This window comes from Pan troglodytes, chromosome 2 (genome assembly GCF_028858775.2).
Source record: "Pan troglodytes isolate AG18354 chromosome 2, NHGRI_mPanTro3-v2.0_pri, whole genome shotgun sequence".
NCBI lineage: Eukaryota > Metazoa > Chordata > Mammalia > Primates > Hominidae > Pan > Pan troglodytes.
In genome coordinates this window covers 60462714-60482150 of record NC_086015.1, presented here as the reverse complement: position 1 = coordinate 60482150, position 19437 = coordinate 60462714, and the positions used below count along the sequence as shown (strand labels likewise).

Here is a 19437-nt window from a genome sequence, read left to right as displayed (position 1 = left end):
GGAAAACAGTAATTATAAAATGAGTTTGGGGGAACTAAAGGAGAGAGTACTGATGTGTGGATAGGCGTGTTTGAGTTTCATAGAGCTTTTTGGAGAATGATGGGAAAGCAATTTTGAAAATCTCTGCTGTGTTAAGCTGGACTTTCCCCCTACTGATTCACATCATGGCATTCACAGATGAAATGGTTTATTACTGGGACTTTGAATAACTATGGATGCATAATATTGTAGCCTGCAGATCATGGGGGAAGGCAATGTCAATTTTTCTCTCTAGTTTTAAAGAACTGGGGTTGATGGCGTCAGCACTTTTGAACAGCAGATTGAGTTTGACTCCGAAGTGTCTGACAGGGCTAAGTTTAGTGAACTGAGAGAATTCTATGGTAACTTTGAGGCTGAAAGCCACTGTGTTATATTCTGGTAGCCTTGGGCTTGTCAAGGTTAACTTCTGTTGATCATTAGCTGTGTGCTAGGTATTGTGCTAAGTACTTTCTTATATCATCTCATTTAATCTTTCCCAAATCCATATGAAAAGTCTGATATCCCCATTTTACAGATGAGAAAAGTGAGGATGAGAGAAGTAAAATACTTTGCTCAAGGTTGCATATCCAGAAGACAGAAATATGACTCCAGCCAAATCTGATTTTGAGGCTCCTCTTTTCCTTTTTAAAACACTATGTATCTCCTCTCTGGCTACAATTACAGAATTGTCCTATAACTGCCATGGAAGTGATTTTAGTGATATGATGAAAATTTCATGATATTAAAGTGCCAGCATCATCCTTTCAATTATTTCAAAGTTGTTTTGCATAGCTCCCGTGTTCTCTTACTCTTGGGCGAGAGGGCCTACTCTGGTTCTCCTCTGACTGCACCCTCCACTGGGGGAAGAGTCCAAGGGGCCAACGCAGGTGCCCACCTGGAGCCTGTGCCTGGCATTCTAGAGTCTGCTCTGGGTACCTACAGGCCTGTGACCTCCTTGCCTAAATGACCCTGAGTTGTCTTCCAGAATCTGCCTGGAAATTTTTTCCTAGTACATCTTCTTGGGGGTAAGCCAGGCTACCACTGTGCACATCCCTAGGCTTAGGGTTGTGGAGGGGCACATATGTGTGACATTACAGATCAGGTGTCAGCAAACTACTACCTGTGGGCCAAATCCAACTACCAGTTTTTTTTTTTTTTTGAGATGGAGTCTCGCTCTGTTGCCCAGGCTGGAGTGCAGTGGCACAATCTCGGCTCACTGCAAGCTCTGCCTCCTGGGTTCACGCCATTCTCCTGCCTCAGCCTCCCGAGTAGCTGGGACTACAGGCGCCTGCCACCGCGCCCGGCTAATGTTTTGTATTTTTTGTAGAGATGGGGTTTCACCGTGTTAATCAGGATGGTCTCGATCTCCTGACCTTGTGATCCACCTGCCTCGGCCTCCCAAAGTGCTGGAATTACAGGCGTGAGCCACCGCGCCCGGCCAACTACCACTTGTTTTTATAAATAAAATTTTACTAGAACACAGCCATGCCTATTTGGTTTCAAATTGTCTATGGCTGCTTTCGGGCTGAAATGGCAGAGTTGAGTAGTTATGACAGAGATCAAATGGCCCACAAAACCTAAAATGTGTACTGTTTGGCCTTTTACAGAGAAAGCCTGTGGACCCCTGGTATAGCTGGAGCAAGCCTAGCTTGCATGCTGCAGAGTTCATGTGTATGAGGCCCGTGGGGTATGGTTGGGCCAGAGGTGGGGAGAAAGGGTGTTGGCAGAGGTATGGGGGGCAGGCCTTCCTCCTGCCACAATGTTTTGGTGGAATTCTGAGGAGTCTAAGTATTCTAAGTTCAAAATTCAAATCTCACCTTCCCCATCTCTGTGTTCAAGGTAGGAGGGTAGAATGTATTTTGTTTACCAGTTTGTTAGCTCAGTTTATAACTTTAAATGTATAGGCACACGGTATCTGGGCATTCATTTGTACTCTTGCCCTGGGCTCTAAGAGTGTTAGCACCAATGTAAAAACCTGGGTTGCAGTGTAGGGGTTTATAATAGGAGGGAAGAGAGACCCCAACAAAGAATTGCACATATTAATATGAAATTCTAAGGTATAGAGTGCTTTTGGGTCATATACGGATTACTGGACATGAGAGAGGCTTTGGGGATGCTGATAATGTTCTAAGTCTTGGTCTAGACAGTGGTAACACAGGTGTGCTCACTATATAAAAATTAACCCGTGCAGGCTGGGCATAGTGGCTCACGCCTGTAATCCTAGCACTTTGGGAGGCCGAGGCGGGTGGATCACTTGAGGTCAGGAGTTTGAGACCAGCCTGAACAAAATGTCAAAGCCCCATCTGTACTAAAAATACAAAAATTCCCTGGGCTTGGTGGCGGGCACCTGTAATCGCAGCTACTCGAGAGGCTGAGGCAGGAGAATCGCTTGAACTCAGGAGGCAGAGGTTGCAGTGAGCCGAGATCACACCACTGCACTCCAGCCTGGGTGGCAGAGCGAGACTCTGTCTCAAAAAAAAAAAAAAATCAATTAACGTGTACAATTAAGGTCTACCTTCATCATGTATATGTTCTGCTTTAATAAAGTTTATAAAAATAAATGAAAAGAGAATATATTAAAATTAAATATTTAATGTAAATAATATAATCTCTATATTTTATAAATATTGTAACAGATATACTAAGATTAATATATTCCAATATATTGCAAATAAACAACCCTTGCTCCCAGTTTCATTTGTCCAAATTAAATCCAAAATGCTGGAACCCATGTGCCAGTTTAGCTGGAAGTTCCGAATCTCTCCACTAGACCGCCTTCCCAACCTTCCCCACTTCTCGTCTCCCTCTCTTTCCTCTCCTCCCCGCTGCTTCGGGCTTACACAGCCCCAAAGCGAGCGGGATATGGATATAAATCCCACATCCAAATCTGGAAAGCAATCTGTCCGACCAGCCCATCACATGATTACATCTTGATGCCACAAGGTGTCGCTGTTGAGGCTGTTCTCCCTCGGACTGAAAGATGCTGTGCCTGCCCTCTGTGGTCCCCACTCTGTGGTCCTGCAAGGGAAGGCCAACCCAGTCCCCCGTGGCCAAGCTCAGACACAGTGTGCCATGTGGGGGTGTAGCGGATGCTATTTGTGCCCCACCCGCATCTCCTCAGCACTCATGGCCTGTATGGGAACATGAGGGCTTTCTCTTTGGCTTCACTTGGGAGTGCCAGGGAGCATCCCTCAGCCCATGATGGAGTTTCTTGCCCTTTCGGAGGCGCACCTATGAGGCCGGTTCTCCACTGTTTCTCGAAGCTCTTTCCAGTTGCTTGCAGCAGAAACTTTCTTGAAAATGCACCCTCGGCCGGGTGTGGTGGCTCACGCCTGTAATCCCAGCACTTTGGGAGGCTGAGGCCGGAGGATCACTTGAGGTCAGGAGTTCGAGACCAGCCTGGCTAACATGATGAAACTCTGTCCCTACCCCAAAATACAAAAATTAGCCAGGTGTGGTGATGCGCGCCTGTAATCCCAGCTACTCGGGAGGCTGAGGCAGGAGAATGGCGTGAACCTGGGAGTTGGAGGGTGCAGTGAGCCGAGATCGTGCCAGTGCCCTCCAGTCTGGGCGCCAGAGGGAGACCCCGTTTCAAAAAAAAAAAAGAAAGAAAAAAAAAAAAAGAAGAAAATGCGCCCTCTATTGACTTCCTTGACTTCCTTGTTTTAGTTCCAAATTGTCCTCTCAGTACTTTCTGGGAATACCTTCTAAATGAACCTCCTACACCCACATCCTTGTATCAGCATCTGCCGGTGGGGAACCCCAACTAGGACATATAGCCTTCCTCATGAGTTACAGCCCTGTGCACAGTTTTGTGCCCCACTGTACAGGCTCCATACAGCATGCGAGGTCTCCAGAAGCTTCTAGCCTTACCCACACACTTTGTCAATAGGGGCTTCTCCATGGCTACTGGGTCACATGTCCTGAGTCCCAATCACCAGCCTGGACGTCTATCTTGAAGTAATTATTTAATTTCTGGGAACTCTAAGTCTGGTGGAGCTATGCTAATTCCTTCCCATAGATCTCACTTACTCTGAATCCTGGGCACCTAAGACTGGGGTGTCAGTGACTTCCCTCCGTGAATGTTCCCGGATCATTGTGCATAAAGACACCTACAAGATTTCACATTTTCCAAACCAGGGATCTGAGGAGGGACAGCCTCAGTTGGGTTATGAAGGGTTTCCTTACACCTTCACCAGAGGATTCAGGCTACCTAGTCTAACTCTACTTTAACCTAAACAAGAGGGCCATTGAGATGACCCTGGGCCAGTCAGCTTCTCTTATAAAAAGGAAAAAGATAGCATGTCTTTCACATCGTGAAAAAAAAAAGCATTATGCTTTGAGAGAATGTAACTGAGAGACCTGATTTGAATGGGATAGATCTTGTAGAGGGTATGCTATTGAAACTATCATCTAAGTGATGGAATAGGAAATAATAGGAATTAGCCCTGCAAAGAGAACAGCAGGAGTGAAGGCTCTGAGACAGGAAGGGACTTGATGCATGGAGCAGCAGGAAGAAGACCCTGTCAGAGTCTGTGAAGGAGAGAGTGGCAAGAGGGGAGGTGGGGGCTGTTGGCAGTACTCAGATCCTGCAGGGCCTCAGGCCATGGGAAGCGTTTTGGTTTTGTCCACAGAGCAATAGGAAGCTTTAAAAGGGTTTTAAGTGGGTAAGGGGAGATATTTTATAATCGTAATTGTATCTTAAAACAGTTTAGCTGATATTTTGGAAATAAGAGTAGAGGATGATAAGAGGAGAAGCTTTAGGAGGTATGAAGTAGCTTATGCAAGAGTCACGTTGGTTCAAGAGGAGTGGAAACAACGGAGAAGATTCAAGAGCAATTTTGGAGGTAGAATTAATAAGATTTGGTAAAGAACTTGAAGTGGGTGGTAAAAGAATGAATTGTTTAAGACCTTATATGTGAGTAGAGTGGTAAAAAATGTAAATACCTATTGAGGGAAGCAGGCAGGAAAGGAATCAGACTGAATATAAGATAATGGGAGTGGAGGAGACTGTGGCAAACTGGAGGGTACATGTCCTCTCTTGAAGGGGCAGCTGCTGGTTGCTCCAACCAGTTATTGCCATGTAGAAAGGTGAGCCTGACATTGTCAGATTTTCAGATTTTTAAGGAAGCATCAGAATCTGGATTTTAATATGAACTGTCTATCTTTCTATGTTGGCAACTATTAATAGAAATTCTAAACAACACTGTGCTAGCTATACACAGCACATCTGCAGGTAACATCTGGCTCCTGGGTGGCCACTGCTTGTTTGAGATCTGTTTTCCATTGTGTCTTCCTTTAGAAAGGTTTTTAGAATTAGTAGTCTGTGACACAGAATTTTGGAAAAGTTAGGGATGCTGATTAGAAAAAAAAAGGATATTTTAAGTTGGCAAAATCTTGGGAGATACTGATGATCTCAGCTCACACGGTCTGTCAGCAGGCCTCAGGTGATGGGCTGAGGCTGAGATCTGTGGAAATAAACTTAACCTAATTTAGAGCAGATAGCAGGAAGTGCTTTTGTCTTAAAATAGACCGTTCCAGACCATGATAGTCTGAGATACTTGAGTTAGACAGGAATCAAGGTTCTCCCCTGCTTTTTCCCTTCTGAGCTTATAGTTCAAGAGTCCTTAAGCCTTTTAAGAGAGTGAGTGGATGAGTGTATATCTTATTTATGAATTCCTATGCAATTAGAGAAAGCATTCTTATAGGTTCATAAAGCCATCTTTTATTTTATTTTGTTTGAGCCATAAGCGGAACTTACCCTTGGACTTTGAATTTTATTCATGAGGTTCTTTTAAAGTGAAGGGTGTTGCGCAACTAATTTCTTTGGTGTTATAATTTTTTTTGATGTCAGCAACATTTATTTGTTTCTGTACACAGTTTGATCTAATTAATAATTTACCCTTCTTACAGTTGCACATCACAAACATATAAGAATAGCAGGTATTGGCGGGGTGTGGTGGCTCACGCCTGTAATCCCAGCACTTTGGGGAGCCAAGGCCGGCAGATCACGAGGTCAGGAGATCGAGACCATCCTGGCTAACACGGTGAAACCCCGTCTCTACTAAAACTAAAAAAAAAAAAAAAATTAGCCAGGTGTGGTGGTGGGCGCCTTGGTCCCAGCTACTGGGGAGGCTGAGTCAGGAGAATGGCGTGAACCCGGGAGGCGGAGCTTGCAGTGAGCCAAGATCACGCCACTGCTCTCCAGCCTGGGCGACACAGTGAGACTCCATCTCAAAAAAAAAAAAAAAAAAAAAAAATTGTAGGTATTTTTAAAGAGTTCACAAAAAAGTCCAATGACTGAACCTGTCTTGGCTTCATAATAAGTATTTAAAACTGTAAGATCTTAACTGCTACCTTTTTTCCTAAAACCCATTTATAGGTGGGTGGAAAAGCTTAAAAATAGTTTTAAGTCAGTAATGGGCAATGGAAGACATGATTGCATTATTGATTGCTCAATAAAGTTGATCTTTTTGCTCTTTCTCAGAGATTTATTTTATAGAATTAGAAACAAGTCAGGATAGATGAGAAATTAGGAGACAACAACCAAAAAAAAAAAAAAAAAAAAGCCCAAGTGTCAAAACAAGCTCCTTAAAATATATCGGGAAATGAAACACAGCTGGGTGGGGCATGGGGGAGGGTGCGAGTGACTCAACAGAACAAGTAGGAATTATGAGGCTTAGGGGAACATGACAGCCATGGGGACCTGCCTTTGCTTTATGTTGTCAACTGATTCTTTCCTTCTTCCATGACATTGGTATCACTCTATGTGCTGCAGCCGGGGGTGAAATGGTCCCAGGAAACCACCCCTGCTCTTTATAAATTTTGTGGGAGAAACTAATTCCCAAATAGTGGTGAGCCTACGTCGCTAACTAAAATTTATTGTTAAGAAGCACATGTACAGTGGTGAAGACATTACCCTTTTACCATTTTGATGGTCTGTGAATTTCCTGTTTGATTTGATAAGTTCAGTGGAATTGAACATAATCTCTTGTCCATTGTGATCTTGGTGTTATAAGCAATAACGTGTTTCCGCAGCCTCTTACTGCAGCCTGTCAATGGCTGACTTGTATTCCTTTTAACAATCTGGCTTCTTTGTCGAGGTGTGAAAAATAAATACAGAATTATATTTATTTCCTGGCCTAGTAGGGCTGAAACTTCAACTAGTCATTATTTTGATCTTCTATCTTTTCCTGTTAGAGGTCAATTCTGATTGGGGTTGATTTCATGTACCTGCCCTTAAAGCAGTGCCTAGTCCTGTAATCACCTTCCTCTCAAATCCTGTTATATCTGAGGTGAAGAAAGCTCTTATGGAGAAAGTCCATTCCAGGGAGCAAACTTCCCATAGTCAGAACCTGCGTCTGTCTCAATCACTGCCTTATCCCCCTCATTCAACAGTGGGAGTTAAGCTGATGCTTAAAAAGTATTTATTGCATGAGTAAATTCAAGTGTTCAGTGAAATGTTTTCAGGTATTCTGAAGGGAAGAGGATTCTGTTGTCAAATCAATTTTGGAAAAGCTATATTATATACTTAATTTTGGGACAGTCCCAATACATATGAGTGTCCTAAAAGTCTCTGAGACATCTTGGGTTAAAACGAAAACCCCAGTAGCCTTGTTTATCTGAACACTTGTCAGACTGTTCAGGAAGTACTGGTCTAAAGCCGAGCTGGAGTAGCACAATGTTGGTACTTAATAAATACTTCTTGGCTGGGCACGGTGGTTCACGCCTGTAATCCCAGCACTTTGGGAGGCTGAGGTGGGTGGATCACTTGAGCTTAGGAGTTGAAGATCAAGCCTGGGCAACATGACAAAACCCCGTTTCTTCAAAAATTACAAAAATTTGCCAGGTGAGGTGGTGTGCGCTTGTGGTCCAGCTGCTCAGGAGGCTGAGGCACGAGAATCACTTGAGCCTGGGAGGCAGAGATTGCAGTGAGGCGAGTTCGCTCCACTGCACTCCAGCCTAGGTGACAAGAGTGATACTCTGCCTTAAAAATAAATAAAAAAATACTTCTTTAGGTGTATTTACTGAATGTGTAGTGCTGAAATCCTGAGTTTAGTAATTCGGGACTTTTTTTGTAGCCTCAAGAGGAGATGGTGGCTTTTGGGATATGTTGAGAGTAGAGTAGAAGCTGTGAAGGAAAGAGAGTCAAGAGTAAGGATGTGAGTATAAATTGTTTCATTTTGATTTTTTGAAAATTAACTAATTAATTAATTTTATAGAGATGAGTTCTCACTTTGTTGCCCAGGCTGGACTTGAACTCCTGGGCTGAAGCTTTCCTTCTGCCTTAGCCTCGCAAGCAGTGGGACTACAGGCACACGCCACTGTATCCAGCTGTTTCATTTTTATTTTATAATTCTTTTAAAATTTATCCTAGGGAAGGCTGGGGATGGTGGCTCATGCCGGTAATCCCAGAACTTTGGGAGGCCGAGGCGTGTGGATCACTTGAGGTTAGGAGTTTGAGACCAGCCTAGCCAACATGATGAAATTCTGTCGCCACTAAATATACCAAAATTAGCCGCTTGAACCCGGGAGGCGGAGGTTGCAGTGAGCCGAGATTGTGCCACTGCACTCCAGTCTGGGAGACAGAGCAACAGTCTGTCTCAACAACAACAAAAAGAATTTATCCTAGGGAAGTAAGAGCTTTATCAATCTGAATATTGCTCAAACGGAACATTGAAAAGCTTTATCAATCAAAATATTATAAAGCTTTATCAATCACAATATTAATTATGATATTTCCATTTTAAAAATAATTACCTAAGTGTTTCAGTTCTTTTGCTGTGTAACAAAAATCTGTAAAACTTGGAGTGGGGCTTTAAATAATAATTTATTACGTCCCACCTGATTCAGTGGGTTGATTGGTGGTCTTGTTACATATAGTGATGGCTGTTATTCATGCAGCTGATTCAAGACGGTGGCTGGGCTGGGCTGGAAGCTCCAACATGGCTTGTCTCACTGGATTGGTGTTTTGGTGCTGACTCTTGGCTGGGTGCTTTGGTTATCCTTCATGTGGCCTCTCTATGTATGTGGTATTTCATCTTCCAGGGCCGTTCTGTGTGGCTCCTAATTTTAGCAAGATAGCTTGGACTTCCTTGCATCATGGCAGCTGAGTTTTAAGAGAGCAAAACCAGAAACTGTCAAGCCTCTTTAGGGTTAGACTCAGAGCTGGAACAGTGTCTCCTCTACTGCATTTGTTGGTCTAAGCAGGTCACAAGGCCAGTCCAGATTCAAGGACAAGGGAAATAGAATCAATTTCTTGATGGAACTAATGGAACTACAGACAATTCTGTATAGGAAGGAGAGGACTTTTGATGGCCATCTTTGGAGACTCATAGTATCTGTCAAAATCATGTGTTATAAAAATACTTTGTGGCATCTATGTTAAGTAGGAAATGGAGATGATGTTAAGATAAAACATGGAGAAAAAGGAAAATACAAGACTTATATAGTCTTTATATAGTTTGATTTACATAGTCTTTATATTGTCTGGCTTTGTCTAAAACTGCACACACACACATACACACTTAAAATGTATTGGAAGTAACATAATACATACTGGCTAGTTTTGAACTGCTGTCCTCAAGCAATCCTCCTGCCTCAGCCTCCTGAGTAGCTGGGATTACAGGAGGAGTCAACATGCCCTGCCAAGCCCATTCTTTTTTTTTTTTTTTTTTTTTGAGACAGAGTCTTGCACTGTTGCCCAGGCTGGAGTTCAGTGGCGTGATCTTGGCTCACTGCAAGCTCCGCCTCCTGGGTCCATGCCATTCTCCTGCCTCAGCCTCCCGAGTAGCTGGGACTACATGCGCCCACCACCACGCCTGGCTAATTTTTTGTACTTTACTATTAGTAGAGATGGGGTTTCACCGTGTTAGCCAGGATGGTCTCGATCTCCTGACCTCGTGATCCACCTGCCTCGGCCTCCCAAAGTGCTGGGATTACAGGCATGAGCCACCTCGCCCGGCCCCATTCAGTTTTATGTGTGTGTTCTACGAAACATTTCAGGAATAGGGAAGACTGGTATTATGCTAGCTTGTTAATAGAGGTTATCTATGAGTGACAGGATTGAGAGTGTTTTCATTTTCTGCTTTATGCATATTTGTATTTTCTAAATTTTCTATAATAATCTATTAGTTGGTTTAATAATTAAGAAAAACTAATAAGCCAATTAGAAAGTCTTGACAAATTTCAAAGATTGGAAAATATATATGTTACATTTTATGATCCCAATGCTAAACAATTTGAACTAGAAAGTTTACCATAAAATTTCTATCCACTTTGACATTTAAATATATTATTCTCAATAATTCCTGGGATAGAAAAATTTCAAAATAAAAACAACAAGGTATTTACAAATGCCAATAAGAGTTTTATACATAGAATTCTGGAATATGCAGCCATGTGTATAATCTTATATGCATTCATTAGGAAATGTGATTAAAGAGAAATGAACATTCAATGCAAAAGGGCAAAAAAAACCATAAAGGAAGTAGAAATTTTATTAAAGATAAAGAGATATCAATGAAATGGAAAATAAGATGCAGTAAAATATATTAATAAAACCAAAAGCTATATCATTTAAAAATTTTTAAAGAAAAGTTATACAAAGCAATGACAATAAGACTGGAAAATCTACACAGAATAGACTGTTTGTGAAGGGACGTTTTAATGATAATTGACACAAAATAGGTAGCAAACCCAAATAGACAAGTAAACATAGTGAAAAAGTGAAAAGATAATAAACAACTAGGCCCATTCTGTGTTTTTTGCTTTTTTAAAGAGACTGGGTCTCTCCCTCTGTCGCCCAGGCTGGAGTGCAGTGGTGCAGTCATAGCTCACTATAGCCTCGAACTCCTGGGCTCAAGTGATCCTCCTGCTTCACTCTCCCCAAGTAGCTGGGACTGCAGGCACATGACACCACACTGGGCTAATTTAAAAATTTTTTTTAGAGACAGAGTCTTGCTATATTGCCCAGACTGGTCTTGAACTTCTGTCCTCAAGCAATCCTCCTGCCTCAGCCTCCTCAGTAGCTGGCATTACAGCAGGAGTCAACATTCCCTGCCAAGCCCATTCAGTTTTATGTGTGTGTTCTACAAAATATTTCAGGAATAGGGAAGACTGGTGTTATGCTAACTGTTCCAGAACATATGAAAAATGGAAAGCTTCTCAATCTATCTATGATACTAGCATACATCTGATATTAAACCTAGAAAAGGAGAACCCAAGAAATCTATGGGCCAGTGGCAACATATATTACTTTTTAAATAAGGAAACAATATTTCAAACATGATAATACATCTTTTCATGTTGTATGTTATATGTGTGTGTGTTTCCAAAGGTAACAAACTAACTTTGTTTGTTGGTTATTGGGATTCTCCAAAGCCTTGGCCAGGTAGGCAGGTAAATTCACTGAGGATTAAATCTGTGTGCGTGTAAATTTTATGACATTCCAGGACCTCAAGCCTAGCCACAGACCTCAGAAATGTGTATCTCTAGATACAAAGGGAGCAGACAGAGGAAGACAAGTTAGATTTCATCACTTTTTCTAGGAAGACATCTCTATAAGTGGTGGCCCAGTTAGAACCCAGACATCTAGATTGTAAGCACAAAAAAGATACATTCATTTAACTGTTGGAACCATAGAAAGAAAATCATTTTTTTAATGAAAAAAGTATATATCATTATTATGTTACCAAAACACCAGAGGTTCAGTCCAGGTCCTGCTGCTTGCTGCACAGAAGGCCAATCACTGAGACAAGTATTGCCAGAGAAGGTTTTAATCAGGTGCTGCAGCTGAGGAGATGGGAGATCAGTTTCAAATCCATCTCCTTGACCAACTAACATAAGGGTTTATATAGCAGGGAAGAAATGTAATCATGAGTGGAAAAACAGGAATTAGGGAGGGATAAGGAAGAGGAGTTGGTCAAAAGGAAGCAGATAGGGCAAGGCAATTATGACAGATGAGGGGTCTGACATCTCACTGCCCAAATGCAGTAATCTGGCAAGTTTGAGCTCCTTGACACTATCTGGGAGGCCTGATGGTTGGTTTCCTTAGAAAGGAACTCAGATAAGACAAATGCAACTTTCTCAAGTTTTAAAACTGGGAGGTCAATTTCTACGTTTTTTCAAAGAAACCACTGACATCAGCTCTATGGGACAATTGGGTCAGTTTCAATTGTAGAAAATTTAGAGTATGCAAATAAAAAGAAAAAAATGAAAACCTTTTGGAATTCCACCACTGGTAACAGTTTGATGTGTGTCATTCCAGCCTTCTTTGCTGGTGAAAGGGTGTATGTGTATTTGTGTGTTTTACAACAGTGTGAGTAAATCACAAAATTGTTTTGTCGTCTGCTCCCCCTGCCACCAGTATGTCATGAACATCTTTCCGTCTTATTAAATATTCATGTAACTGCCTGTTCCACTATTCCATTATCTGTCTCTCTCATCATTTATGTCACCGAATTCTTATGTTAGAACTATTGATCCCCTCTTTTTTACACTACAGATTATTCATGTAAAAATCTTAGATACAAAATGGTTTTTGTGTATTTCCAAGAAAAACAAAATTAAGCCCTGAGCAACATAAACATTTGAAATGAAGTTCTTTAGTTAGAAACAGGTGTATAATTTTTTAAGATCTCTTGAGGGAAAGGGGAAACCTTTATAGAAAACATTTTTTCATACTGTATGTGTCACTATCAGTGACAGAAATCTCATCTAGAATTGAATGTAGCAAAAAGGAAATTTATAGACAAATGCATCAGTTACCCATTGATCCTGTAATGTGGCAAAACAATCCACCACAAAACATCAGTGACATACTAAGAAGCATTTATTAAGTGCATAAGTGTGGTGTTTAGCTGATCTCAGCTGGGCTCGCTCATGCCCCGCTGGGCAGCGGCTGGTTGGCTAGGCAGTTCTGCTGACTTTGGCTGGGCTTGCTCACACATCTTGGGGCGGCTTGGCTGTTGGCTAGGACAACTTGGTTCTATTTTATATTTCTCATCTTCCATCAGGCTAGATTGGGAATATTCTAATTACTACGGTAGAGGAAAATGAGCAAGAGAGTAAACACATGTGTTGCTTAAGGCGTCTGCTTACTTCACATTTGTTATCACCTTACTGGACAAATAAAGTCACATGACTGAACCTAGCATCACATTGGGAAAACACTGCCAAGACATATATAAAAAAAGGAGTAAAGAATTGAGACCTTTAATGCAATCAGCCACCTGGCATATGTAACTAAAATGGCCAGGGAACAGATGTATAGATGATAGATGATGGTAACTTCTATGATTCCTGGATCTGGAGTATGAAGTGATGTCACCTGGTTTGGTTTCACACTCTTTGAAGTTTAGCTGTGGTTCCCTTTGTATTGTCTCCACCCTCAGGGAGGCCCTTTCCACATTGAAGTACTCACAGCTCTATCTTGAAAGTAAGGAATTCCAGCTGAAGAAGAGCTTATCTTTCCCAGCTGTTCCAACTAGAGTCCTAGTATGGAGTCTTGTTGGACCTGTGTGGGTCACATGCTCATCACTAAACTAGCTACCATGTCTGGAGGATACAATATGGTGGTTGGCCAGGCGTGGGTCATGTTCTCACCCCTTGCACCATCCAGGATGGTGGAGTGAAGGGAGTCAACCTTATCTAAACCCAATGAACTGTGAGTAGGGGGTTGGGAACAATTTCTCTAAGGATAATAGTGACAGTATAATCAGAAAGTGTGTATTTGGGAGAGGGGGAAGGGATGAATGATAGGCAGGTGAAAATAAAATATACCCATGTATACTGCTATTAATGTACTTATCTCATTGAGACACTTACCTTCAAAATCTATTTATTGACTATTTGGTACTAGGCACAAAACTAGGTGTTTTATAAACCTCATCTTACTATTTCTTACAATACTACGAGTTAGATGGTATTACCTGCATTTTGTTGATTGCAGAGTGGAAGCTCATAACAAGTTAAATAATTTGTCTAAGGTTACTCAGCTGGTTAGTATTAGCATGGACATTTGAACCTGTTTGCCTTTCTCAAATCTGTTCTCTTATTGTTGTAAAGCTGAAGGAAAAGAAAATACAGTAAAGACTTTCTAAGAGGAAGAACAGGAGGCCATAATGTGCCCCATTAAGGCCATATGGGTGCTAAAATTGAAGGGATACTCACAATGCTGTATGTAGCCCCAGCTACATAAAATCTTCACTAGTATACTTCAGTAACCATGATGGGAACTTCTTCTCCTTTGCCATTTCTGTACAGACATGAAGTGGTTAATATGAATATTAAGGTCAACCAAAATGGGAAATAATTCTCAAGAGGCCAGCCTGAAAGATGTGTGTGAAAGGGAAAAGAGACAGGACTGTTATTTTCTCTGGTAATATCATTGAGGATCTGGCTATGTGTTTAGGCATCCCATTGGTTGAGCTACCTCTTTTTCTTCTATCTCCAGGATAGCCAGTAGGTTTGAATTCATGTGTTAATGCCAGTTGATTGGTGGTAAGCCATCTAGAGTGTTGTGTTGAGAAGAATTCTGAACCTAGTGGAAAAGAAGACTGTGATGGATTAGTGATGTCTGTAATGAGTACAGGAGGGGAAGGTAACAACATGAATGCCAAATATTTGACATCCCAGGAATCAGCAGCTTCTCAGAGTCACTTTCAAGTCACATGCATATAGGGGTTATGCCCCAAAGGAGGGGCCTTTTTATAGCTAAGGTCTCCATGATGGGGAATTCTATGGGGAATTTTCTAGAGGTTCTAACTCTAACCTTAGCACAAACCAATATAGAGAGCTTCATTTTCTTAAGGAATAGAGCTTATTTTTCACTTTGAGAATTTTTATCTTGCTTAGGGGCAGGGTGGGGGGAATTTGTAAAACTTTCACCTGTAGTAGTAAAGTTTTAGAGTTGCTTTTCTTTCTAAATGAACATTATGGGTGTGGCTCTTTCTATCTGTCTATTATTAATCACCTATCTACATAGGTACATCTATCATTATCTTTATATATTTAAAAATACAATGCAGTTAGAGTTCTAAAGAGATTTGTTTTTAATTATTCTTTCTTTCACTTTGTAGATCTCTGAGTGGAGTTATTTTCTGGTACGGACTGTGAAAAGAATGCGGTGAAAATTCTGGACAATCGTGGAAATATTAGCTCAAACCCCAACTTAATATAGCATTTCTTCTCTTCAGCAACACCTCATAATACAAGAAAAATGTATGGAAGTGCAAGAACAATCACCAATCTGGAAGGTAGCCCTTCCAGATCCCCTCGTTTGCCAAGGTCTCCTCGTTTGGGCCACCGAAGAACAAGTAGTGGGGGAGGTGGAGGAACAGGCAAGACTCTGTCTATGGAGAATATCCAGTCCCTCAATGCAGCCTATGCTACGTCTGGACCCATGTATCTGAGTGATCATGAAGGGGTGGCTTCAACAACTTACCCAAAGGGCACTATGACTCTGGGAAGGGCTACAAATCGAGCTGTATATGGAGGCCGTGTCACAGCCATGGGGAGTAGTCCCAATATTGCTTCTGCTGGACTTTCCCACACAGATGTCCTTTCATACACAGATCAACATGGTGGGCTGACTGGCTCATCCCATCATCACCACCACCAGGTCCCCTCCATGTTGAGGCAGGTAAGAGACAGCACAATGTTAGATCTTCAGGCCCAGCTGAAAGAACTGCAGAGAGAGAATGACCTCCTCCGGAAAGAGCTAGACATCAAGGACAGCAAATTGGGATCTTCCATGAACAGTATTAAGACTTTCTGGAGTCCTGAGCTTAAGAAGGAGAGAGTCTTGAGGAAAGAAGAGGCAGCGCGGATGTCTGTCCTCAAGGAGCAGATGAGGGTTTCCCATGAAGAAAACCAGGTAGGTCGTGACTCATCTCAGTAATTTTCAGCCTTGGCTTCTCACTGAGTAGTTGATGCTTTGCAGATGGTACCACGACCTGTGCAGAAGAAAGTTTGGCATCATCAAGAAGGTTATGGCTTAGTATGTGTTTGACTTAGACACTATGAGAGAGCATAGGAAATATACCATTACAGCTTGTAATTTCCTTATTTTCCGATAACGTTTTCACATGGTTGCAGATGGGGAGAGGGGTGGGGTGGGGAGGATCACTTGTCATTGCCTAACTTTTGTACTTGGTTAATTTTGTTTTCTTTTTCGGCAGTTGCAACAGCTGTTCAGATGTACCTCCTTCTGAATAGAAGAAGAAAATGTTAATTTCTGTAAGAATAAACACTTTAAGAGCAACATTTAGTGGGCCACATTTGACTGGTGAATTGATTTTTATTTTGAAGCACCAGCACCATTATTTCCTTCTAGAATGAGTGAAGTTGTTCTCTAAGTAGCAAATTGAACAATATGAAATGGAATTGGATCAAATGGGTTTGTTATGTTAGAGATACACAATAAATTTTTAACTTGGTGTTTTTGCCTTCATCCATTCAGCATTAATTAACTATCTACTATATGCAAGTCACCTTCATACTCTTCTTTGATCCATCCTTCATGCCACAGGAAAAACAGGTTCCTGGTGTCTACCTGCAGTTATGCTATTTTCCTGCTTTAAAGCCCTCAGTGATTACTCATTGCCTCCAGAATAAAGTCTACCTTCTTGACTGAGCCCATAGCACTTCTACTAGAAGGCCTGGGCCAACATTTCCAGCCTTAACTTGTGCTGCCTCCCTCCACATCTGTACTTTCTGCACCACTGCCTGGTAATTCCTGCACACACCCAAGGTTTTGCACTGCCATGCCCTTGCTCTTGCTGCTCCCTTCCACTGGTGGCCTTCTCAGCACCTGCTTTTCCTGCCACCTCCCTTTAAATCTCAGCCAGTCTTCATTTCCAAATCCTACCTTTTCTGTGAGGCCTGTTTTATATGCTGCTATTTTCTTTTCTTTTCTTTTTTAATGCCTACTCTATTTCCTAAAATGCTGCTATTTTTATAAGAGCTTTGGAATCAGACATACCTGGGTTTAAATTCCAGCTTCATCTCTTGCTCTCTCTCTCTCTCTTTTTTTTTTTTTTAAGAGACAGGGTCTTGCTCTGTTGCTCAGGCTGGAGTGTAGTGATGTGGATCATAGCTCACTGCAGCCTTGACTTCCCGGCTCAAACGATCCTCCACACCTCAGCTTTCTGAGTAGCTGGGACTATGGGCACATATCACCACAGCCTGCCAATTAAAATTATTTTTTTTTTGTAGAGACAAGGTCTTGCTATTTTGCCAAGGCTGGTCTTGAACTCCTGGCTTCAAGGAGTAATTCCAAAGTTCTGGGATTGAACACCTGGCCCCAGCTTCATCTCTAATTGGTGCTTATAGAAGTGCTAAGAGCTGGGGCATAGGGAATGTGATACCACATGGCTCAAAAATTCCCAGATATTATTTAACTTTCTGAAGGAAATTGAGATAACTCTAAGTTGACTGAACAAGCGATTTTCCAATAACTGGCTTTGATGTTGGTCTAACGAAGTGCTCTGCCTTTCTTGGAGTCACCTGCTGACCCTCCTAACTGTTTCCCTGGCTACCACTCCTTTGGAGTTTAAGCGCCTGTAGAAGCATTTGTGATCTATAGGAAAATCTGCCTTTTGTTTTCCTTCTATGTGTAGAAAACAATCACCTTATCCTTTTGATTATCTAACAGAGCCAAAGCTAGTTTTCAGACGTAGAAATGTGATTTTGTAGTTGGAACCGAAAGGTTTGTTCTTCACTCTAAAATGATGCTCTTCGGTATCATTTCTGTTTCTTTCTGATTTTGCTGGTTCATGAAGTCTTTATGAACCTGTTTGTACAATGCACATTTCCCCCCAGTTTTATACTGGTTTTCTCTTCATTTTAATTTTTTGGAAAATGGTTAAAGCAGTTTAGGAATGGTGCAAGCAGGGACAAAAAGTTTGAAAGCTCTTCTTTAAACTGTTAGCTCCAAAGTGACTTATCTCATGCTTCTTTCATTAAATTTATCTTTGAGCACAGACCCCAATTATACATGTATATTTATTTATAAATTACAGGATGCATTACACTGCCAGTGTATTCTGTGTCTTTTATGACATCCACGAAGAATTAAATGTGGATGAGATAGAGCAAAATAATACATTGAGATACATTTTAGTGACATATAAAACCTTTTCCACTTTTATTAAAAACATTTCGAACCATTTGTCCATTTCATGAGGGTTAGTTCAGTTTAGAATAGGTGATATCCATAATTCCACTTAATCGTCTCAGGTTGCCATAAGCCAGGAGTGTGTGAATGCTTGAGGGCACTTCCATTATCCCTTCCTTGTTCTGGTCTTACTGTGATCACAGGATACCTTGGTATCGTAGGTGAAATGTGACTGTGTGACATATGACTCAGTGAAAGCTCTAGTATTAATCTGTATATTTAATATAAGTAAAATGCAATTTTCTCTTTTAGATTAAAAAGTGTAAAATGAGGAAGAAGCACAGAGATTTTGAAAAGTCAATTTACTTGCAATATGATGTCTTACAAAGTAAAAAATATAAAGATTGACAAAAAACAAGTTATTAAAAAAACTGTCTTCTCTTTTTGGAAGTATATTAGGATCCCTTTTAGAAGTATAGGAGTACCTGTTGGTCAGGATAGGGTAAGTTTTGCTGCAGTAACTAACAAACTTCAAATCTCAGTGGATTAACATATTTGAGATTTATTTCTTATTTGCTTAAAGTATGAAGCAGGTCAGGTGACTCTGTGGGACGGGTGGTTTCCATGCAGTGACTCAGGATCCAGGATTTCTGCATCCTGATGCATGGCTTCAAATGTTGCTACAGCAGGGGAGGAGAGTGACTGGAGATGGCACATTGGTTCTTTAATTCCTTGAACTGAAAGTGACATAATTGAAGGGAGTGGGAGGTGGAGTCCTCTCTTCTGTCCAGGAAAGGGAGGAGAGACACATATATGGTGGATTACTACCAGTGGGGTTTTTATGTTTTTCCAAAAATGGAGCTAGGTGAAATAAAGTTTGGGGAGCAATCTTCTGCTATTGCTGTTGTTTCTATTACACTGCTAGTGCTACCAGTAGACATTTGTTGAGGGCCAACTGTGTGCTAGGCATTGTGCTTTGTGCTTTGTGTACATTATCTTATTTAGTGATTTCATCAGTCATCTGAGGTAGGTGCTAGAACTTTTCTTATTTTACAGATGAAGCATAAATGTAGAGAGAATAAGCAACTTACCCAAGTTCACACAGTTGGTAAGCAGCATAGCTAGGTCTTAAGGCATTGGTCTATTTCATGCCAAAGTCTAAGATCTTAACTTTATGATCACTACCTCCTTAAAAGATCACTGAGCTGTGATTTAGTATTATAGGAAGATCCTACTTCATACATGCTAGATGAAAAAATGACTAGTTTTGATAAGATGATTAAGAATGTGATTTATTATCA

At 41.3% G+C, this 19437-nt stretch overlaps 1 protein-coding gene across 16 annotated transcripts in view; it reads left to right on the top strand.

Moving 5' to 3' along the window:
- ERC2 (ELKS/RAB6-interacting/CAST family member 2) overlaps positions 1 to 19437 on the top strand; it is a 965515-nt gene that overhangs the window by 18291 nt on the left and 927787 nt on the right. For all 16 annotated transcript variants that reach the window (XR_008546979.2, XR_010155615.1, XR_008546980.1 and 13 more), the window contains exon 2: positions 15099 to 15895. Coding sequence is in view for 11 of the 16 variants with exons in the window: in XM_016941331.3 (XP_016796820.1) it covers positions 15239 to 15895 (657 nt within the window). In the remaining 5 variants the exon portion in view is untranslated. The remainder of the gene's footprint in view (positions 1 to 15098; positions 15896 to 19437) is intronic.